This window comes from Colletes gigas, unplaced genomic scaffold, assembly GCF_013123115.1.
Source record: "Colletes gigas isolate AHSC1104 unplaced genomic scaffold, ASM1312311v1 Colletes_gigas_Sc00012, whole genome shotgun sequence".
Lineage (NCBI taxonomy): Eukaryota > Metazoa > Arthropoda > Insecta > Hymenoptera > Colletidae > Colletes > Colletes gigas.
In genome coordinates this window covers 2,895,352-2,919,551 of record NW_025106641.1, presented here as the reverse complement: position 1 = coordinate 2,919,551, position 24,200 = coordinate 2,895,352, and the positions used below count along the sequence as shown (strand labels likewise).

Sequence of the window (24,200 nt, the reverse complement as noted above, 5' to 3'; positions counted from 1 at the left end):
CGCATAGAATCCAAGAAAAATGCAACAACCGGCAAATATAGGTGCACAGTTCTCTAGATCGAGGGCGATTAAAATTTTAAAACTCCAGGATCGGTCATTGCGAAATTTCACTCGGAAATTTAACAAAAGCCAGGCACCGCCATCGAGAGACGGTCGTCGTAAATGCACGTATATGCGTTTACGTGACAAACATATGTATACTGCCGTGCTCCTCTGAAAATCAATACCCGACACGACCGTCTGTCCGCACGACCGTCCGTTCGACCCACCGACCCACCGACCCACCGACCAACCGACCCACCGACCCACCGACCGAATCGCGCGCAGACGCGTGTCCCGTGGCTCCTTGGTTCTCCACGCTTCTCTCGATCATCCTCGCGCCGGATCGCGAGAACCGATCAGCTGAGACCTTCGACTGCGTTGTTCCATACTAGGTCATCCCACGAGCAACGATACCATTTAAACAATTATACCGGACATATACTTACGACCTATACATTACATTCTATTGTTCACGGAGTTTAAATCTAACGATTTTAACCTTCCATGCTTTAGCAAATTTTTTTACTGATTTTACTGTACGAACCGCAATTTTCTATAATACAAGTACAATATTAAGCAGTTATTCCAGTAATTTTTAGAAACAATGGGCATACGCGATGACTGAATAACGAATGTACCGATCCACGCAATAAAATCCCCCCCACCCGGTGATGATAGGAGTTACGGCGTGATCAATTGTCTGAGCCCTGTCCTTGCCCTCGAAATAAAGTTGGCTCATTTCCAGAGTGAAAGGTACTACTACTGCGTCGCTTGTCCTGGTCACGGGTGCACCTCGCCAAGATCACGGTCGACTAAATACTCGAATCTGGAGGGCACAACATATCCGTGCTCCGCTGCAACTCGATTGCAGATACAGACGGATGGATCGGTGCTCGATAAATCGGAGAGTACGAGTGTTCGAAAGGAATCGCGACGAGTGATCGATAAACTAGACAAAAGAGAAACGAGTATTATTTCGATACGAATAGTCCAGTTATCTGCGTGTTCGCAGGCCGTAGTCACGACACGCCCACCGTGTACGGTTTAAAAAGATATTTAGCGTAACTTCCACAGACGAATATCCAAGCATCCGGTTCGATCTTAAAATCTCTTATTTCTACGTGTTCTGTTCCGAAAAAGATTCCATCGTTTAATGACAAATATGTACTGTTCTAATTAAAAAAATATCATAGCTTTCGATTTACAAATTCAACAATAATAAAATTAACCAATCGATAGGTACATGTAATAATTTATACCTAAAAACAGAGCTAATTTTTCTACATTTTCCAACGGTAATTACATAACAATTCTGTTACCCGTAACGATATTACTAATTCAATTTAAAATTATAAAATGTAATTAAATATTAGTAATTACGTTGAATAATTATCTGCGATACATCCTCTCCTATCTTAAAAGTTATATCTTCGTACGCAGTTAATTATCTCTTATCAATCCAATATACAACGTAAGATACTATGATAAAATTTGATGTTTTTCTAGGCACCGGAATTTAATTTAAAAATTATGTTTTTCTTCAGTTTCTTTGACATTGGAAAACATATTTACAAATATTAATTGTATCTAAGAATAACTTTTTCGTGATAACGATTGTTTAAATACCGGTGAGTCGGTGATAATATTTTTGGGAATTCCAAAAAATCATCCATCAGTCATCCATAAGTTTAAATAAAAACCGACCGCAATAGATATAGAACAATGAGATCAATATTTATTTTAGTATATTTCCGCATCCGATGACTCATACGCGTCACTTTAACTATGCATTCGATCTTTTCTCAGGTAAGAGAATAACGATACAAACATTCTAACGTCACGCTGGCTCTGTCAGCTCTTATCCCTCGCTCTCTTTCTCTCTCGGCACACACGCCTAAAATCAATGATCGTTATCAATGACTCTCGACTGTTGTGGTCGGTAGAACGTCTGTCCAACTACTTTTCTCACCGTCGACGATTTCAAATTTCTACGATCGAACATTACCGCGAATCAAAACACATATTTGTAAACTTTCACGCGTGCGATAAGTAGACCGCGGCATACGTCAGACATTAAGAAATCAATAAATAAAGTTGCCGGTTCGAAGTAGCAACGTTAACACGACGTCATTTTCTGCTCGGAATCGAAATAAAGTGACCGCGAACGACAATATACGGTACCTCGAATAATTTCTTTGCCCGCTGTTAGGTGGCATTTCGCTAAATTTTGCAAAAATACATTATACACGATTTCCTTCGCACGCTAATAAATTTACGACACGATCAAATTAGTCGTCAATGTCGGACGGACACCGGATGTCTCCGGGTCTTCGTTTTACAAAAGTGTTAATAAGTAAGCAAGTGTTAACAGCGTTGCAAAGTGATACTTCGAACCGGAAGTCGACAATCGTTTTCCAAGAAAAATATAAAATATAATTGCACTGATCCACGACACTACGCGAACAAAAAGATGATGGCGTGTGTCAGCAATTTCGTGGTTCTATAATAATAAATGACGAGCCAGATCCGACCTGTAGGTCGTAGTTGGCCAACCTCTGTTCTAAACTAAAAATCGCTATGTAACACTAATACTTTGCAACGTGAGAATCGCAGTCTCCGCTGCTCTCTTCCCTTTTAAAAATATCATAAAACTCGAACCAACGTCACAGACTTCGATGGGAAAAAAAAACTATTTACAAGGTACACGTTTGAATGGAATAGTGGAAGGTTCCATCGGCTCACGAGTGCTCGTATCACAGAGAAAAACTATGACACCGACTAGCTATTATGTATTACTAACCGTAATTCGTCGATACAGTAGCCTTCGACGGGTGTTTCCGCAAGTTTACAGATTCCACGATCAACTTTCTTTGGCGAATGACGAACAAACAATTCGACAACTGACACTGGTACTTTATTTGCAAAGGGAAACCGGTTAAACTGCGAACGCAAACTTCACGGAAATAAGTCCTTCGTAATCCCAGGATGGTAGTCAGCTACTACCCAACGAGCAGTCGCAGACTGTCAGCGCGGTGGCTCGTCCCCGTGGTGGGGGGTGTGCACGTCGTCAGAAAGGAATGCGCCAATAGAAAGGCGGAATAACATAACTGCAAAGTCAAGGCGCGGGAACACGTGATTCGATATCGAATTCAACTTATATTTTGCGAAAACTCTTACGTAGCAACGTGCTCAATCTTCCTTAAGAATGATGATGCACGTCGGGCAATCTTTTGTCATATTTTATGAACGGTTGCAAATGATCGACTAAAATCAATTCGTTTATTGCAGTATAGCCAGAACATGTATTATATATACAATTTGAAAATCGTTGATTCTTTCTAACGATTTCCAAGTGTAAACAAAGAAAATTGAATAAGTAGAATTCCGTATCGAGTCGCGAATCGTTTCCGATCGATCGATCCAATTATATTCAGTGACTACGTTTACACAATGTTCTTGTTAACGACACAATATTTTAAGGTACAAACAATTTATCGAAATATTATTTATCGATTGCATATGTATCTATCTAAATTCATTTGTTGAATTTATAATCTTCTATAAACTATAAATACCGCGAAGCCGTCGGTCGAACGTTGATATTTTATGCGTCACAGATAGGTTACATATTTTGACATTTTGGAATCTTTGTCGTACAGCCATAGCAACGCCATCTAGCGTTTCAGTCACACGATAACTAGAAACGTACTACGAGAGGGAGAATATAGCGAAAGCTAGCGACTTTCTCCTCTTACAGCGCGATTCGTTATTATTCCTGGGTACAGGGAACGTTCGGTGTAAACTAGTCAATGTTATAATTTCAACAGTAATCGGAGCGTGTAAATGTAGTTAAGAATACAATACTGTCACGAGAACATACAATAATCCCTTCGCTTAATCTGTTCCGTTTCTGAAAGTCACCAGCTTCTGCACCAACTAAGACGCTTGACAGAAGGGATCTTGGTTGGTTCCTTAATCTACTGGCAAAGTTCTGACAACATACAACAAATTGCATTACATTTCTCTTTACTTAAAAGGCTAGAAATAGAGCAAATTAATTGATCGGCAAAATAAGCAAATAAGCTGTTCCGTAACACAATGCTTTTAATTAATGGAATGACATTGGCAATGCCATGTTCTACCAATCGAAAATCACTTGTGTTATTTCACCAAATGGAAAACTTCATACCTTACGATAGCTTCTTTTGCTTCCTAAAAAAAATTATGAGTATATATTTCTAATTATGCTTACCTTACCATTGAATATAACAATTCTATTTTATAAATCAGTATAATTTTCTTCTTCGTCTATCGAAGGAAATATGAAGAGATACAACAAAATATTTCTTTCTTTTTATGATGCAAAGTGGCCATGTAAAGGTCTATTAGGCATGTTAAACACTGTGTACGGAACGTTAAATTGATAGACTGTAAGTTACATGGAAGCTAGACAAAATTTGAATATTAAAAAGGAAGACCCGTCGCACAAATATAAAAATAGGTACATAAAATCGTGTGTAAAAAAGACGCATGGAACTAAAAGGAAACACTCGTCAATGTTTGCCAAGAAGCCGCATAGAAAAAAGTAAAATCCGTTAATAATATTGTCATATACTATAAATTTGCTGGAACGACTTACGTACTTTAGGTCAAACGTAGCTAAAGTAAAGTAGAAAATCGATACAACTTGACTGCAATGTAACGTGAACTTGTACCTTTCCCACCATTTTATGGATTTTAATCAAAGCGAATGAAAATAAACGATACATAATTCGCTTACCAATGAAAATTAATGATGCGCCATGTAACGTAGCAAACTATGCCTGTTAAAGCGTGGTATTTTCGAGGATACTGCAACCACTGCAGCTTTCACAGATGATCACTTCACAACGGTGGAATACCTACTGCCGGCAGCAATGCTGCCCCCTGCCTGCTACCTTTGACAATCGAAACTCAAGGAATGTTTATATTGGTTTTGAAAGTAGCGGGAACGTTTAAACGTGATAATGCAAGAATGATTTAAAAATAGCATCGAAAAATTTCTAAATATATTCTAGAATTAAAATGTAACGAATATCATTTCAGAGTTTAATTGGGAACAGTTTCAACGTTCATACATTATGTAATGCATACTTGAACATAAACAAAGCAAGTTCATATTAAATAACACAATCTTGTTAATATTGTTTTCAATGAATTACGTATATCAATATTTGTTGACGTTTTCTGAATTGTCATCTATATTATTAACTTTTTTTCTCTTCAAAATACAGTATATTAAATATCTTCATCGAATACATTAAATATATTCATGCATTACATTATTAACGAGAAAACTATAAATATCTTTATCAATAAAATGATTACTCTTTTAATAGCACATAGATACGTTTATTTCGTATTATGTTATAGAATGTATCTTATCTTGGCATTAAAAATATGCATGCTGTTTTTAATACTAATGATTACCCTTTTATTTCTATTTCAAGCCAGAAAATAAATTCCATTAATTGCTTCTATTGAAACACAAAAAGTGAGTCATAAGTATTGTCGAACAAAGTGTAAACCGATCAGTCGCGCAAAGCTTTCAGAACTGATTAACGTTTTTGAATCAGCGACAGAAAAAAGTATAAAGAATCAACAAGAGTCAATTACGTCAAGTGGAGGTCAAAACAACGACGTACATCCAGAAAGATGGCAGGCTCTCTGTTGTGCGCAGTGCGCTTTCTATTTTTATTATTTATTAATTTGATCCTTATATTCTCTTGTTCCGCGAACAAGCCAATACAAAATGTACCGGAGCCGTTAATCCAAAGTGCCTTGAATTCTTTGAACGAAGATTCTCCGACCCATCATACGTACAAGGGTGGTAACCTGATTAGTGCACAGAAATTGGTACGTTTTATACATTTTCTAACGAATAAAACGTTGTAATCAATAACGATAAAGATTTTTAAAATTTTTGCAACCAATTACGTTCTCTGTAACACACGAACACAAAATTATTACTTGCGTTCCTTTGTTTTCCAGGATTTGTCACCATATATAATATATAGGCTTACGTTTGATTTGACTCCCATATGTAAGGAAGCATTGGAACCTTGTCCCAGAGAAGCATGTACTGTCGAAGTAAAACAACACGAACAGGGAGACATAATGGTTTTAAAAGAATCTATACAATGCATGTATTTGTATCCTCAATCGACGCAATACGATTCGCTGCAAGGGCAAGAAAATAATCAAGAACAAGAGATTATTGAAAATTTAGACAAACAAATGGTTAGTAACCAAAGTGTCGAACTAGATCATGAGATTCAGAAGACCGGAGATCATAACGATAGACCGTTTATAGCTATGAGGGCTTCTACTCCCAATTATTGTCCAGGATGTCCGTACGAACTAAACCCAAATTTACCTGGATTAGCTGTGTTCGGAGAACAAGTTGCAAAATTGATGGATGAATCGATACCGAATGACTTTAAACACAAAATGATCGATGTTATCAAAGTAACGCGGGTTGTACCAATTTCGTCTAACATAATACGATATCAACTGTTATTACGCATGGGGGAAACCAATTGTTTAAAAAATGCGATAGATCAGTCTGAATGCTCTGTGCAAGAAAATCTTCCTACTAATATATGCTTAGTAACGTTTGAAGAACAACCTTGGCAACAATCTAGTCGTGTAATAACAAAGAAGGATTGTATAATAGAACGTAATAGTAGTTTGCCTTCGATGTTGAATGCAGAAGCACTTGTAACACCTGCATCTAACAAAAAAGAAATGAATTTTGAAAAGTTTGAGGCTTTAAAAAATTCAAGGGATATTCTTACTAATGTTACTTATACTGTAACTGTAAGATTGGAAGAGCAGCCGCAATCAGAAGTAACGGAACGTCTTATTGTCAAGTTTCACATAAACAACAGCACTGATGATACAAAACCTCAAGGATTTGAAGACAAGGCTAAAGACTTTAATGAATTTCTAAAAGATTTTAATTTACTTACGAGAAAAGCTGAATCAAATCCAGAAATAAATAAAGAAGAAGTTAAAGAAGACATAATTTTGCCGAAAAAAGTATCCATCGATACTACAACCAACGAATCACGTGAATTATATAGGAACAAACGACAATCTAAACTTGTTGGTGCACCTGCTGACCAAGATGTTAATGATCCTGAAATACAGGAAGCTGTTAACAAAGCATTGCAGAAATATTCACAATATTCTGAAGATGCGAATGAACCTATGATAGTAGAAATCGTGCAGGCTTCGAAACAAGTGGTGTCAGGGAGTTTGTACAAAATTACAGCTAAATTGGGCACAAGTACTTGCCCAAAGGGTACTAAAAATAATTGTCAGTTAAAAGATGGAAGTGAAGTCAAGGAATGTATGTTTTCGATATGGTCGCGGCCATGGATAGATAGAGGGTATCCGGAAATTACAATGAATTGTGATTTAAACAGAACAAAGCGGTCCTTACGAGGTAATCGATACAGTCAAAAAATGTTGGAAATAGCTGAAGATATCAAAGACGAGACTATGTTTGAAAGTTTCATCAAAGAGTATGGTAAAACATATGATTCGGCTCAGACGAAACAAGATCGTTTCAAAATTTTTAAGAAGAATCTAAAGGTTATCGAAGAATTACAAAATTTCGAACAGGGAACAGCCAAGTATGGTGTTACAATGTTCGCAGATTTAACACCCAAAGAATTCAAAGAACGTTACTTAGGCTTTCGACCCGAGTTGAGACACGAAAATGATATACCTTTCTCAGAGGCTGAGATACCGGACGTTGATTTGCCACCGAAATTCGATTGGCGTGATCATGGCGTGGTCACGCCTGTTAAAGATCAAGGTCAGTGTGGATCGTGTTGGGCATTTTCAGTTACAGGAAATATAGAAGGACAGTATGCAATTCGACACAATAAATTGTTATCATTGTCTGAACAAGAACTGGTAGATTGTGATTCATTGGACGAAGGATGCAACGGAGGTTATATGTATAATGCATACAGAAGCATAGAAAGATTAGGCGGTCTTGAATTGGAAACGGATTATCCATACGATGCCAAAACGGAAAAGTGCCACTTCGTTCAAACTAAATCTAGGGTACAAATAGACTCGGCTGTAAATATTACATCGAACGAAACAAAAATGGCACAATGGCTAGTAACGAATGGTCCCATTTCTGTTGCTATTAACGCCAATGCCATGCAATTTTATATAAAGGGAGTTTCGCATCCATTCAAGTTTTTATGTAGCCCCGATAATTTAGATCACGGCGTTCTAATTGTGGGATATGCTACGAGCAGTATGTGTTATACTTTATGAATCTAATTACACCAGTTTCTATGTCGTGTATATAAAGTATTTTGTTGTTTTTTTTTTTACAGAGTATCCCATATTCAAGAAAACATTACCATACTGGATAATAAAGAATAGTTGGGGCCCAAGATGGGGCGAACAAGGCTATTATAGAGTATTTAGAGGAGACGGTACCTGCGGAGTTAATCAAATGGCTTCAAGTGCTATAATTACAAACTAAAGTTATTCGTAAAACTAATGTCTTTCATAATAATATCCAACTTGTATCGAATGAAATATTTTTTGTTACTAATGCAATATGCATGTTATATAAATTTTGTCGCTTAGATTACAGAGAATTTTTTACGAATATTTCTAATTAACAACAAATGCTCTATCTCGTATGCCAAGTCGCAAGCTCGCAATAGTTCCACGTTTATAATTATATAGAGAATTGTACTAATAATGTTTTCATGATAAAAAGAAGTACTTGTTACAATATTTTCGTATTTTTATATTCTATTCTTATCCTGAAATCCAACACTTAATTTTTATTCAATTGTATAAACAATTAAACAACGCTGGGAATCTAGTACCAAACACTTATCAAACATTACTTATCGACAAATAATGTGAATTAAAACATTAATTCACAATGTAATTTAAAATTATATTTTCTTATTTTGACAATCATAAATATATTACCTTAAAATTCTAAATTAATATAAACGAGATACACTATCATCATCAGAACTGTTTGCATATTTATAAATGTCATTTATTGCAAATTATAAAAATGTCCACATGGGAATAATGTACTTCAATGTACACGACCTTCTGTACCGATTTATGACTGAATTCGGATCCCGGTTACAAATGTGAAATTACAGCATAGAAAATAATATGTGCATCTGTGAACTTAAGAATTTAATAGGGCACCAACGATCATGCTTTCTCTATAACTATTCACGTTATAGAAACGTAGTCGGCGTTTCTCGATTCGCACGTTACCAAAACTGTATCGACAAATGTTAACAATATTTATTCCGTGAATATCCCACAAAATACGCTCACGTAGCATTTCTGTGGCATCCAAATATCTATTCTCTCAATGATATATATTCGAAACGCTCTGCGTGTATGTACGGTGTGTTTTAAAACCATGGGACACGTCGAAACGCAAATTTCTTGCGCGCGAAGAGAAATCGAAAAAGTTCTTTGCCATTTTGCAATTGGAGACTTTATTTTTAAAAATATAACCAGTTAAAGCTTTTATGTACACAAAGTAAAAGGTATGCAGGTACCAGATTCGAGCTGTAAAACATTGTCGTGTTCGAGCGGTGTCGGATACATTTCGGACAACCAAAGTGCTTCAAGACTGATCGGTATTGTTTGGCCTGAGATTTATGAAACGCATAGTACTCGAGTACTTGTACCTATACACTCCTAATGAGAACGTTATAGGTACATGTTCTTATGCGTGTGCACATACATGACGGTCCATGCTATTTATATTTCTGACAGGTAGTTGCGTGACGATACAAGCACGTACTAGCACGTGAGAAACACGTCCATGGCGTTATTGCAGGTAAAACCTTGAACTATTTCTATTTCGAAAATGAAACCTCGGATTACAAAACAATAAAAGATTTTCCAATTTCTCTTTACGCATTTCTACTTGTCCCGCTGTTTTTAAGCATCCTCTGTTCATGTGTGTACGAATGCGTGTATTTTCCAATGTTTTTCACCCAAATACGTCGACGCACATTATTAGAAACTCTATCATAAACTAAGTACGCGCAGAAAAGAGAACAGTTATTCCGAGTTAAGGGCAACATTTACAAACTGCTGATCTCCCGTTAAAGAAACAAGACGTCATGGAACAAAATATTAAAAAAATTGTGAATATGTTTTATCGTGTAAAGTCAATTGGGATGCTTGCGAATGCAGAACATAGCATACTTCGATCTCGTACTGTATGGCAATTTTTTGTCAACTACGTGTTTCGTGTTACAATTGTAATAATATATTCGTCAACAGTCGTAAATTTATTAGTATTTCCTGTACGGCTATATCACTTAGAAATACATTAAGACAAGAGCTGCATGCAAAAACATCGGTTGTTGTGTCGAACGAAAGATATCCGACCATGTATAGCATTAGGATTCGTGTCAGGTCACTGATGTGTCGTTAAAACTGTAAAGAATTTCATTTTTTTTTTGTTGCCAATCATCCTCGAACGAAAGAAGAATAAAGATTATAAAATGTACAGTAGACACAGTAACGCAACGAAAGCTGGTACAGGAAAACCATCGTATATATCCACTAATAGTAATTGTAAGATCCCCATTGATTATATGGCCCGTACGCTTGCGGTCCACCTTGTCCGTATTGCCAATTTTGATAATTTGCGTAATTAGGATCGGATGGAGGCGGATATTGTTGATAACCCTGTTGATAACCGCCTTGGCCGCCGTACTGGCCACCCTGAAATTGTTGCTGTGATTGATAAGGTCCGCTTGGGCCGCTGCTGTATTGGTATGATGACTGGGAGCTGACAGAAGGCGGTGGTGGTATATTCGATTGATCACCAATTTTCACTTTCTTTGGAGGAGAAGTATCTCTGCGAAACGTAGAATTGAAGTAAATTAATGAATCTTATGATTATGTATATAGATACTTACGTCTTAGTGTCGTCGCTTTTCGTCTTCTTCCGTTCTTTTGCCTGTTTGATACATTTTTGGAATTGCTCGTGCGCTTTCAATACTTGTCGAATATCGGGGCTAAAATCTTCAAGAAATTCTACTTTACGTTGCGCGAAAAGTACTCTCTGTTCAAGATCAGCGTGCTCTCGTTCTATGAACATATCCATGTACCCTATTATTTCTTGTGTATCAACGGGGGCCCTTTGCATCCCCAAGTCGATCAATTGTAGGTAAAGTCTGGGATTATCTTTGTCTTTTTCTGTAGCCTAAAAATAATATATATAATATATGTATAACATAATAATTTATGTTTAAAATAAATAAGTTTTAAAATAGATAAGATAGCATCATTGATATACCTTCAGTAGTACTTTAATTGCCTTGTCCACGTCATTTTTTACTTTGCACAGAAATCGCGCGTACTTTACAGCGATGTTATTTGCGATAGTTCTATTTTTACTGTTACTTATATAATTTTCGTATAATGCACACGCTTTATCCAAGTCCCCTCTCCTACGTTCCAAATTAATTCGTCGATATGCCACTTGTAACATATTTGGTAGTACGTTATCAATGTTTTCAAGTATGCTTGCCGCTTTCTCGAAATTGTCCTGACCTTCTTCGAAGGTTGCCCACTGAAGGTGCAAATTTGGTTTCTTTGGATGATGCACCATGCAAGCTCTGGAATATACATCTCTAATTTTGTCCACGTTATCGCCCTTCAAGGATTCCAAATAACGAACAAACTACGGGGGGGAAAAAATATAAAAATATATTTATTTAACATCAGGACGTTCCTCTTCTCGTTAAAGGCAATAAGCAAAGCAGTGTTATTATCGACTTACTCGCATCCAAAATTCATCGTACAGAGCACACGCTATCAGACACCTTTCAAATAAAATGATTATTCGGTTCTGATCTTTTTGTTCAATTTCAAAATCTAGGTACTCCTTCCAGTTTTTCAATTGACACCGTTCCAAAGGTTTCACGTGGAAGTATGGCCTTTTAATCTGTTAATAAAAATCGAGAGATAAGTGCTGATATGAAAGGGGAGCACATCGAACAGATTGTGTTTGTATACTTACACCTTCTTCGTACGACCATCTAGCAGCAACTGCGTTAATATTGGCTTTGTGCATTTTACGCCTGCTGCTAATAATCTTTTCTCTGATAGCACGTGTCTCTTCGTCGGTAGGTGGAAGTTCGTGCGGTGGGGGTTCTTCTCCGGGCGGTGCATCGTCTGCTGCAGAAGTAGACGTATTGTCATCTGATTTCAAAAGCGCTTTCACTTCGGCGCGCAACGCAAGAAAATCATCAACGCTTAAAATACGATTTGGTAAGTTCGAGGAAACGAACTCTTGAAATGCATCGAAGTGGGATATATAGCCAAGAGTAGGCGTACATAACAAGCGGTCGTACAAAGCCGTTACTTTGCTGAGACGTTTGCCCTCCAACTCCCATTTTATGTAACTTTCCCAAAGACGATCAGATCTGAAAAATGAACAATATATCTATCTGTATAAATATTCGATCACGATAAAACAATTTCACGAATTAAGTTGAACGGAATTCAGACCTAAATTCAAGACCACATGCTTGAATAGCTCTTTCGTATTGTTCTCGTAGTTTCTCTTCATCCTTTTCGTAGACAGTTTTGCAATGGTTGATGTAATGTAGCCAAAGATCCACACTGAGCGAAATAGCTTTCAAACCTTGGTCGAATACCTGTAGTAATGATTTACAATCACATTTAGAACAGTTTACAACTGATTGGGCTGGTGGCGGGTAGACTTATACCTATTTCTTTTTTCTTTTTCTAGCTTTCGTTAAGCATTACGGTTTTTTAGCAACGTATACTCACATATCGTACGCGTACTGTAAATAAAGAGATTTATTTAACACAGAGATTGCAGAGCATTGTGCATTCACCTTAAAATCAAGGAGTGTTCCAATCTGGGTGCCTCTGTGTCTTCCGCCACTTTTTCTTGCTCCCTCTCTGGCACGTTCACGTCCTAAGTCTTTGTTTCTGACTTTGATTTAACACCCAACCCAATCTTACTTACATTAAGTAAGGTACCGCATCTTATGCTTAAGTTACAATACTTTCTGTAGTAAGCTATGTGTACAAATGCTTACAGTAAATATTACACACAATTTTGCACGATAAATATCGCAAATTGAAACAACTAGCCTTCGCTTGACTTACGTATCATACGTAGAATATCAGTATAACGGTATAAGTAAAACATTAATATTCGCAATAATATTGTATATATCGCAGAATAATTAAGTAACTAGCTATTTGGTAAACGGAGAGAGTCGTATAGGTGCCGCAAGACGTGCTAGGCTGTTGGAAGGGAAAACCATATTTACGTGCGTGCACACTGCCCACGCGTCTTCCTAACTCGAGCTATTTTCATTAGATTGCGTTAATTAAATGATATAATGAGAGGTAGCCTAATGAATGTGGTAAACGAGTGGACTCACCCTTTGGACATTTTCGGGGTTGCCCTTCTTCTTCTCGTAATCAGCAAACTTTCTCCAGTAACCGTAGCAATATGGATAACGCTCCAAAAATTTGGTATAAGCTTCGCGAGCAGCCTCTGCGTCATTCTACAGTAATAGAAACAATTTATATATTTACCGTATATAACTTCGCGTAGCTTTCATAATTTTCAACTTACTTCTTGATCAACATATTGAAGAAGGTATGTCCATCCTGTGAAATCCGATGGATCCTCATTAACAGCTTTCCAATATTTTTCTAACTCTGGCAACGTCTTTTTCTTCGGCGATGCTGGTTTAGCCTCTTGCTTACTGTCCCCAGTGTCCGCTTCGGCCGAGAGCGCCACTTTTTTCGCCGGCGTTTCATCGTTATTTTCGGATGTTGGCGAACTGGGATCGTACTCTCCTTCTGCATTCAACTTGCGTTTATCTGCAAAAGAAACGGTATAAAGTAAATAAATAAATGTATCCTAACGGGAACGTGGCTCAAACAGTTCAAAAATAGTTCTATATACGTACTTCCACCTTCCGTTTTGCTCTTTTTTTCCGGAGTCTTGCTCATTGCCTTCGTTCCACTTTTCTTCTTCTTTTCACTATCCGGCGGTAATTCGTCCTCAGAAACAGACTCAGTCTCTCCCAAATCCGCAGGAGCTGCTGCTGGTAATTCTTCGTCGGATACTGCTTCTGTCTCAGGCTCCTGCAAGAGAAAAATTAAATATTACAAATTGCTTGTACAGTTTATTATTTACGAAATTAATACAACATACCTTTGCTGCAGCTTCGGTAGGTAGTTCATCCTCGGACACAGCTTCTGTGTCAGGTTCCGTTTTTTTCATAGTATTTTCAGGCGAGCATTCTACATCTGTATTTGTCAACTCTGTCACTTCCATTAATTCTGTCATTTCTGTATCGGTTGCAATCTTCCCTGCAACGCTATCCGTAACTTCTTGCGGTTCTTGTTGACAATCTACTTCCATAACTTCGATTCCAGTACCATCATTTATAACAGTTTCAGATTCAATCTCCTCCGTCTCTAAAATCTCTGTTACTTGTGTTATAGTTTCCCCATCGTCGTTTATGACTTCGTGAAAATCTATTAGCACATGTTGATTCGTATCGTCATTGCTCATGTCTTGTCCTTCCATATCTACTTGTTCCCGTTCGCTTAAAATATCAACTTTGTCCATACTGCTCTCTTCTATGATCATGTGATCCGGCACAGCATCAGAATGAACCTAACAAAGAATACTTTATACATTAAGATATACAACATAATTAATAGATTTATGAACATCATACATGGTAAATATAAGCTTGTATCATTGTATGCATATTACTAACAATCTGAGTCACAGATGCATCTAGATCAGGTACATTTTCTTGTTCCTCTGCTATTTGTATATTTTGATTCATATTGATTTCATGAATGGTTGTATCGCCGGAATCTTCCAATTCTAAGTGCAACATAGTCGATTCGTCTTCTGCGTGCTGTTCAATAATAATGTCACCAAATCTTTGTACACCATTCTCTGGAATGCTTTCCACAACTACTGCCTCTTGCAATATAGGTTCTTCCTCCTAAAAAATTACAAGAACCAACGTATCACCTATTGAAAATCATGTGCTTCGACGATTACGAAAACTATCTATAGCCTCACGCACCTCGACCTCTTCGATTTCTTGCATTTTTTTCGGAGAACGTGTTGCCCTTGCCAGAAGTTTCTTTACGGGGGATTTCTTCGCCACGACAGCAGTTTTGCGCGTACGACCTGATCGCGTACGCCGTACTGGAATCACGAAAAGGAAAAGACGAAAATATTAAAAAATGAAACAGAATATTTACACATTAAATGCGTGTACGAGACGCCATTCGTTTAATGGCGGTTTGCGGGCCTTCGGCGAGCCGCCGGGTCTATCGTTATGTCTATGCCACTTTTACACGAACACATAATATAGCCGACGGGGGATTGCAGTCGCGAGACGTTATACTAGATTTCTTTCAAAAATATTATCTTCTTACCAGGTTCATTTAAAGTGATCTCGCTTTCATCACCACTTGCGGACGACATCTTGCTTCGATGCAATCTCTGGAATGTAAAACGCAGAACTGAAGAAGAAAATGGCGGCATCGTATCGGTAGGCCATCTGTAAGACACTTACGAACTAACGTAACACAATTGATAAACACGCGAAACTGGTTTATCGTCGATCGACAAAAATTCCATATCGCATCCAAAACCACAGAAAGATATAAAGTAATGTATTTTCGTATCGCCACAGACGAAGTATAGAATAGACGTTGCGGATAATGCTTTTTCGCCTCACGAGTCGGGAACTCGCGATGCCCCTTACCATTTTCGTGTCACTTCCAACGTTATCCAACGTGGAAACGGGTCTTTAAGGAAACCGCGGAATTTGATCAACTTGATTGGTTCTTTGAACTCAATGACCTCATCTTCTTCAGAGCGAAGCTCATAAAATTAATACCGAACTTCCGTTGGCTTCCCTATCTAATAGAAGTATCTGATGCGTGTGCATATACGTACGTCAAATCGGTAAAACGTTGAACCACGTAAAACTCCGACGGCGAGCTTTTTTTATCAGTGAGTATCGAAAGTTTTTTTTATTATTTTTAGTCCCATTCTCCAATTTTCATCTGTCATTATAAACGTATGTTTGCGATTTGATTACGTCCTACGTAATAACTGCGAAGAGATTTAAAAATGACTTTTAACGTCAATAGATTTTTATCTTTGCATGGACGCGATATAAATTATGTTTGATATTATGCATATGTGTGTGTGCATGCAAGGAAAAAAAATTGGACCGTGAATCCGCTACGGAGAAAGCCGTGCCCGAGAACGTAATTATGAATGAACGCGCGACGTGTTTCGTGATCTAAAAATTATTAAAAATTCTTGGAGGGTAGGACATCAAAATATACGCATGTGCAAGGAAATATCACTAAAGAGCGCAAGTGCACAGAATAATCTATCTTGTGTGAGTATATGCCAGAGTGCATTAATTACCAGTTTCTCTATGAATATGTTTTTGTATACGTGATTTTGTAAAACGATACTCGTCGATGTTTGTAGTTCGATATTATTATAGTACATACATCGATGTACCAAGTCCCACGTTAATCAAAACAAGCGATGCTGAAAAAAACCACGAACCGCTCGATTTCAGTTGTAATTCGCCAATTCCGAGCATTTCGGAATTCCGTGGCATCCCATTCCTTACCGAGAGCAACTGTTTCGAACAGTGCAATTGTTATCGTTAAAAAGAATTGTTCGTCGAGGTTCCGAAACGTTTTTTAAAAGAGAAAGATAAATAGTGTCTGGTTATTAAAGTACTGTCTTTTTCCCAAATGGTCACGCAACGTCTGGAATGTCGAAATGTTTAGCTCGAATTACCTTTGACGGTAATAAGCGCAGTAATTCGTACAATACGAATTCCGAAAATTTTACGATAGGAGATGTCTTACAGCGATGGTGGCCGTCCGATCCGAAAATTCGGCACCAAGTCGCCGAAAAAGCTTTGCGTGACCAAGAATGAAAATAACGATAAAACTACAACCACTATAAATTGCAACAATCATCATCACAATCACTATCATCATAGCCATCGCTTTCTCGACACCCCTCAACCGTCGGTACACAAGCGTAATCTATATATTGTTTCTTTCCCCTTGATACTGCTCTTCAACGTTCTGAGAACACTTCTTTATCAATTATTTGTGGTATTTAAGTATTTGTATACATCTACGTCTCAGCTGATCCAACGAAGGCAAGCTTCCAAGCAAACCTGCCAATTGGAGATCGTTGTTGGTCAAAAGTCCGCAGAAAGCTTGAATAATAATTTACATAATTCTGGACAAATTGAGAACAAAGGAATGTCTCAAGTACCCAGAAGACCTATCGGTCCTGGTCCTGGGGATCCCCTGCTTGCAAAACAAAAACATCATCACTGTAGAGCTTTTGAATTCATCAGTAAGGCACTTAAAATTGACGAGGATAACGAAGGTACCGTGTCAATACATCATCTATGTTAGGTTTAATTAAAGAAAATCCATCTATGAAAATCAAACTGAAACAATGTCGAAGTAATTGCGATATTTTTAATATTTTCTTTTGATCGTTTTATTAGGACAAAAAGAAATGGCAATTGAACTTTATAAGAAAGGAATCGGAGAATTGGAAAAAGGAATAGCTGTAGAATGCACCGGTGGTCGTGGAGAAGTTTGGGAACACGCTCAAAGGCTTCACGATAAAATGCGCATGAATTTAGTAATGGCAAAGGACAGACTTGACTTCCTTGGTTTGTAGCCATATATATTTAATTAATGTCACGTTTCTTGAGCTGTTTCTATCATATGTAAAATAAAAGCACAGTTTTGCATTTAATATTATCGATACATTAATATCGTGCTTTGATCAAGTTATGATAACAGCTTAAGGGATAACACGATAATAGTGTATTTAGCATGCTCATGTGTTAATTGTCTATAATGTTTACGTGTATGTGTGCGCGCGTGTATGTGTCTATGTACGAATGTATATATGCGTGTATGCATGCGCGCGTTATACCTTCATTTGATAACTTTATTTTTGGCACTATATGGTTTTTCATAAGTGGTGCAAATACTTATGTATAAATGAGTAGCCAAAACTTTTTATAGCAGCATTTCTAATAGCCGTCAAAAGCGCTCATTCCATACTTTGATATTAGTTAAATAGTTTAAAATTCTGAGAAAAATTTAAGAAATTCTACGAGTTCAATCCGTATTTAGCTATTTAGCCTACTGCAGCATGGCAGAGAATGTTTTTCCTTTTTGTAGCGAGTGTGTGTGAGCTGAAAAAGATGGATATCTCCGGTGAATATCGTGCCCCTGGAAATAAAGTGGACGACGAACATCCAGGAAAGAATCTGAGGGCCCGACGCAATATACACACATTACAAACAGCACGTTCTTCCTTAAACACTAATCATACAAAAAACACAAACAGTACACAGACAGTGAACATAGGACAGAATACATGTACCCAAATTCCCAAGTTAAGGCCACGTTCACCAAAAAACTATTGTGCCCATTCTGAAGGTACTGTTTGTCTGAAGTTCTGGGCTTACATGCAAACTGTAATTGTAAATTTATTCATATGATATTTATAATAGTTGCTTCCCTAATAATGTTATTTTTCTTCCATTGATAATATGCATTTAATCTATTTTCTGACATAGTCAAAAAGTAGTAAATGTAGCCATGTTTGTTATATCGACTATTACAATTATAGTAGCTTCGCTATATCGTAGTAACGTAGTATAGTATTTATTTAAATAAAACTTTTAGTATGGTAAGATTATACATATGTATATAACTAAAATAAGTATGCGTATGTGACAATGAATTAATTAGAAGGGAAGATTAGTCGACATGCATGAACGTATGCATTGTACAAAGATTGCAAATTTTAGTTGGAAAAAAAAAAAAAAAATACATATACTTTACTTACTTTAACACGTTATATTCAATGTTTAAATATGGCACCAAAGCGTTTAATATGTATATATGGATTCTTAATAATATAACATATTAAGACTTATGAAGCATTAATAATACAACATTTTTACTGCTATTTATATTATTACAAATAATGCATAAAAAATTTCTTATACGAATTTCAATTATATTAATATAATTTTTTGCTTCAATGTATTTGTCTTGTACATTATTCTTTGCGATAGTTTGTCCATATATTAGATTTATTCAGAATTTGCATTCGTGTATATTTTTACTTCTGTATTTTCACTTTTTATACCCTACTTATTCTGTGATATTGTTATAGCATCTGGAAGGAAGTTATCTGTTCCTGGAAAAAGAGTGGGTACAACTATCAGCAAGAGTCAAACGTTACCGCGCAGTATGGGACGTTCAACGCCAGTTCAGTCATGTCACAGAGTTACGCCTCTTAAACCAACGTCTACACCACCCTCTGTGAAAAGACAATTGTCTGTACCTGGAAGTGGGTCACCTATAAGGAGACCAGGCACACCTACAGCGACAAACAGTAACAGAGGTACACCTACGAGAAAGGTACCTATTTTGAAGGGTGTGGATCCAAAACTGGCGCAAGTTATTCTTGATGAAATTTTGGAAGGAGGAACAGCAGTACATTGGGAAGACATAGCTGGTCAAGAGGTTTGCAAACATTACATTATATTATCATGTAAAGAGAGAAGGTATATAGACATCATGTTCTTTATATCTTGATTATGTAGACTGCGAAACAAGCACTGCAGGAAATGGTGATTTTACCGTCGCTGAGACCAGAATTGTTTACTGGTCTGCGAACGCCTGCAAGAGGATTATTGTTATTTGGTCCACCAGGGAATGGAAAAACATTACTTGCACGTGCTGTAGCTACCCAATGTAATGCTACGTTTTTTTCAATATCTGCCGCCAGCCTTACATCAAAGTATGTTGGGGAGGGGGAAAAATTAGTAAGAGCTCTTTTTGCTATAGCAAGAGAGTTACAGCCATCTGTGATCTTTATCGACGAAGTGGATTCATTGTTAAGCGAACGCAGAGACAATGAGCATGAAGCCTCGAGGTAGTGTTTTCTAGAATAAAAATCTCCGTAAAATAACACCGTCATTTGTTTAATTAATAATTATCATCTAGGCGATTGAAAACAGAATTTTTAGTTGAATTTGATGGTTTACCGTGTAATCCGGAAGAACGGGTGCTCGTTATGGCTGCTACAAACAGACCTCAAGAATTAGACGAAGCTGCTTTAAGAAGATTTTCAAAACGAGTGTATGTTACGTTGCCGGATTTACGAACGAGAATCATGTTGCTAAAACGACTATTAGCTAAACACAATGACCCACTCACGCAAGAAGAATTAAACGAAATGGCACTTTTAACCGAAGGCTATTCTGGAAGCGATTTAACGGGATTAGCAAAAGATGCAGCGCTTGGCCCTATCAGAGGTAAATCAAAATTTGTTCGTCTTTCTCTTTTAATGTATTGTACTTCTTACTCTGTATTTAGTTAAAGCCAACAGACTGAATGGATATTAGAACTTTGACCAGACAGTCTAATCGACAGATCGTTTGTTCAGTGTTTGTAAAAGATATTGTGTGTTAATATTACACAGAGCTCAATCCAGATCAAGTAAAGGAATTGGATCTTAATTCCGTGCGTAACATCACGATGCAAGATTTTCGTGATTCGCTTAAAAGAATCCGTAGATCGGTGTCACCCGCAAGTTTGGCTGCTTACGAAAAATGGAGTTTCGAATATGGCGACGTAAGTCTATGATTTTTAAGAATTAGCTGAAGCTCGAGAACTAAAAGTAAATAACATTGGATTATTGACTAGTCCAAGATGAAAACCAAAAATATAAACGAACTGTAATGGCGAGAAATACTACAAAAGTGACTTTCTGCGATATTAATTATTACAGAATGTAAATACAACAGCTTTTACATTTTCTAAGCTAATTTATAAATGATAGGCGTCTATACATAAAAAAGAAATGTTACGATAAGCGAAAGGCACTCTTGCTAAGTACTGTTTTTTAAATCATATTACAGTTGTAATATTAACAGCTTTATACCGCATATATATAATACATTTCATACTCCATCCAGTAATCAGGTATCATAGATTTAAGTTCCACTATAGCAGTGTTGATATTAGAATTCCAGTATCTGTGTAGTTATACAATCTACTTTCTGCACTGTTAATATCATTCCTTTATAGAAATTTGTAATTACTTTTATTTACATTTTCATTAATAACAAGCTTTAATTCCGTTAAATTACAATTTATTTTCTGTTAATGAAGTATGTATCTAGGGATATTATTTACTATAATATCGCTAAGAAGGTACAAACCTACTATTAACAAATATAATATGCACTTTTATAACAAAATGAAAAATTGTAAATATTTAATTACTAATCGAGCACAATTGAGTTGAACAGTATTGGTAGGAAGACTGCATTTGCACATGAAACTGCACACGTCCAATCAAATAATAAAACAATTTAATCTAACTGGAAATGAACGATTTAGTTATCGTTGTAGTCAAGTTATGGGATAAGCATAAAACTTGATAAAAATTTCATGGTGTCTTGTGCAAGCACCTGTTGAAAATGAAATACAAGTAGAATTGTTTTTGGCACATAGGTAAGTCTTGTAAAAACAAGACACTGCACATCATTTAACGTATCCAGAAATTATTATTAATCTTGTTATGTTTGATGATATCTAAAATAATCAATTCATAATTGTTGAAATGAAATGATATCGATTTAGTCTTTAAACAGGGAGTATCATACGTATTAGACTGTGCATTATGTTCTGACTTGATTAGATTTCTATGAGACAACGAACTGGAAATATACGTGAATTGTATGAAATTAAAAATATTTATTGTCTGTAAGTAAATATTATCGATGAAAAAAAATAATGTTAATGAAAAAAAAAATATGCTACAAAAAGATGTTGCATATATAAATGTTTTTTGATATTTATCTATTGCTTCAAATGCTCAAGTAACAGGTGATTGTACTTGTACGATGTACTTACTAATTTAAAAACACGTTTAATGCAAAACAGTACTAAATAAGCATCAGTGTTTGCGTAGTGATGTTTCATTACGAAATTACTTATATTAGTCTCCCTGACTTTTACGCATATTTATTTATAAGAAGCGTACGGAACAATGTTTTCCTCAAATAGCGATTTGTTATAATTTATCATTGATGACGTTAATGCAACGAGTTTAAAGCTGCTCTAGTGTGATCAATAGTTAATACTCTTTAATAATAATATACGCGTAGTAGAATACACATGGCATGTGTTAACAGTTTCCTTTTATTTTTGCCATGCAATTTAATAAAAAAAAAGAATTGTCTATTTAATTGTTAGAATTTAACGCGAGTTGTAATTGACGTAGAATCGTAAAAGGTATAGAGTATATACATTTACAGCACAAAGTGCACGCCATTCTCTGTGAAAAAAAAAAAAAAAAACGAGTATACAACTGACGGTACAAATAATGCCAAACAAGTTTAATTTCATAGCGATATATCAATTTAAATATGTTAAGTTTGATACGTACTGCTGATTATCGCAAGCAATTGAATTAATCGAGAAAAAAATTTTAACTCAATGTTAAATTAATATTGATAGTTTTTCTATTTTCTGAATTTATTGCCAACACAAATAGGAATAGAAAAAGTACGTTTAGTTTCATATACTTTGTCTTTTTTTGTATCTGCACTGCTCTTTACCTCACTTAAAGTTGCGTTACGTTAAATAATTTATTATGTACATGTAAGTAGAGTGAAAGCATTAACTGAATCTTTTTGACGATCTTGCACAACAGACTGTTATCAATATGGGTATATATCAATTTACAACCCTGGCCTTCCATATTAAAACCATGCTCAGCCTCGATTAAGTTATTTTGCTACTTTTATAATAACTCGTAATAGGAAATTTTTTAAGAATATAAGCTGAATAATCGCGATAACATCAATGAATGCTACTTAAACTAAAATTAATAAAATATGAATCGGTCGTTCGGAAATATTTGCAAACGTTCTGCACAAATTAAGTTCCCTTGCAATCTTTGATCTGTGAAATTATCCGTGTCACTCCGTAAAATGTTATTACAACTAAATACAAAAAATGACTATATTTTTTGTTAACCGAATTACTGGTAAAATAATTTAATTTATGAAATACAATCAACAATTGTAAAACATAACACTTTCAAAATAATTTACTTTCCATAAATTGCTAAATGAATTATGCTTTCATTAAATGCCGAACTTGTATTTTCCAACAGTATTATAAATTGTTTAAGAAGGTGAATATATTGAATAAAATAGTGATCGTGATCGCAAATTAAAAATTTCCGTTAAGCAACTCTTATTAATGTAATATTGTACTGGTCTTCTCTCAATGAAACAAAACGCGAATACATATTTAATTAACGTTGATATACTCAGCGACATCCACGAAATTAAATAATAATTTTTTAATGCAATTGAATAGTATAGTATCGCCTACTGTATAGCAATACAAGATATCCTATATAATATTTTGTCGCTCCATAATCGAAACCGAGAAACCGCATGTTTTGTATGTAATAAAACTGTATAGTACAAATTGTTCTAGCGCATTTCAATTTTAAAAGGAATGATTGTCAGCTTCCAAGTGAAAAATTAAGTAAATCATTCACAATTTTGTGGTAATTATTAACATAACTCCTTGATTATAATGTTATAATATTCTTAGTTGACATTGTTTACATTTGTGAAAAAGATATGTTGGTTTATATATGATTAGTGGTAATAGTTTTTGTACTAAATTCATGCAAACAATGCACCTTTTAAATTATATTTCATACAAAAAAATATATAGAATAATTGTGTTACCTTCAATATACGGCACAAGATTGTACTTAGCATTAAAAATTTATTATGTCAGAGAATCAGTCAGAATACTGTCTCCTACAATAGTCATCCAGTCTTAAATATTTTAAATGATTGACAAGATGATTTGTAGAGAAACATATATATCTTCAGTTAGCATAAATAATTATTGTAAAAGTA

The 24,200-nt window shown here is 35.9% G+C and overlaps 4 protein-coding genes across 13 annotated transcripts in view; 2 read left to right on the top strand and 2 right to left on the bottom strand.

Moving 5' to 3' along the window:
- The window catches only part of LOC122398702 (synaptosomal-associated protein 25), a 30,843-nt gene extending 25,229 nt beyond the window's left edge, over window positions 1–5,614 (bottom strand). Inside the window, exons 1-3 of one of the 4 annotated variants that reach the window (XM_043398812.1) lie at window positions 5,512–5,614; window positions 4,823–4,979; window positions 3,923–4,033 (exon numbers count right to left, since the gene is read on the bottom strand). The gene's annotated coding sequence lies outside the window, so the exon portion shown is untranslated. Of the gene's footprint in view, window positions 1–2,842; window positions 3,137–3,922; window positions 4,034–4,822; window positions 4,980–5,511 lie in introns of those variants that run through there. The other 3 variants (XM_043398811.1, XM_043398810.1, XM_043398809.1) reach the window with 3 other exon arrangements.
- A 47-nt stretch (window positions 5,615–5,661) lies between these two features.
- Window positions 5,662–8,854, top strand: LOC122398699. The gene is made up of 3 exons (XM_043398800.1): window positions 5,662–5,937; window positions 6,073–8,362; window positions 8,445–8,854. The coding sequence occupies exons 1-3, from the start codon at window positions 5,737–5,739 to the stop codon at window positions 8,594–8,596; spliced, it is 2,643 nt and encodes an 880-aa protein (XP_043254735.1). The 5' UTR covers window positions 5,662–5,736; the 3' UTR covers window positions 8,597–8,854.
- Window positions 8,855–8,998: 144 nt separating this feature from the next.
- LOC122398697 (pre-mRNA-processing factor 39) lies at window positions 8,999–16,213 on the bottom strand. 2 transcript variants are annotated; one of them, XM_043398799.1, is made up of 14 exons: window positions 16,112–16,213; window positions 15,586–15,652; window positions 15,228–15,352; window positions 14,907–15,143; window positions 14,333–14,800; window positions 14,085–14,262; window positions 13,745–13,995; window positions 13,548–13,673; window positions 12,637–12,785; window positions 12,146–12,551; window positions 11,906–12,070; window positions 11,420–11,806; window positions 11,040–11,326; window positions 8,999–10,978 (listed from the first exon to the last, which is right to left on the bottom strand). In XM_043398799.1, exons 2-14 carry the CDS (start codon window positions 15,632–15,634, stop codon window positions 10,681–10,683), a joined length of 3,126 nt encoding a protein of 1,041 aa, XP_043254734.1. In that variant the 5' UTR covers window positions 15,635–15,652; window positions 16,112–16,213; the 3' UTR covers window positions 8,999–10,680. The 2 variants fall into 2 exon arrangements, with proteins under 2 accessions (XP_043254734.1, XP_043254733.1); XM_043398798.1 differs by lacking the exon at window positions 16,112–16,213 and adding an exon at window positions 15,726–15,742.
- On the top strand, window positions 16,052–24,200 carry LOC122398700 (spastin). 6 transcript variants are annotated; one of them, XM_043398806.1, is made up of 8 exons: window positions 16,052–16,168; window positions 17,341–17,590; window positions 17,715–17,885; window positions 18,406–18,666; window positions 19,412–19,764; window positions 19,845–20,176; window positions 20,248–20,558; window positions 20,726–24,200. In XM_043398806.1, the coding sequence occupies exons 2-8, from the start codon at window positions 17,461–17,463 to the stop codon at window positions 20,887–20,889; spliced, it is 1,722 nt and encodes a 573-aa protein (XP_043254741.1). In that variant the 5' UTR covers window positions 16,052–16,168; window positions 17,341–17,460; the 3' UTR covers window positions 20,890–24,200. The 6 variants fall into 6 exon arrangements, with proteins under 6 accessions (XP_043254741.1, XP_043254737.1, XP_043254738.1 ...); XM_043398802.1 differs by lacking the exon at window positions 16,052–16,168 and adding an exon at window positions 16,432–16,565 and having other exon boundaries at window positions 17,317–17,590; XM_043398803.1 differs by lacking the exon at window positions 16,052–16,168 and adding an exon at window positions 16,467–16,565.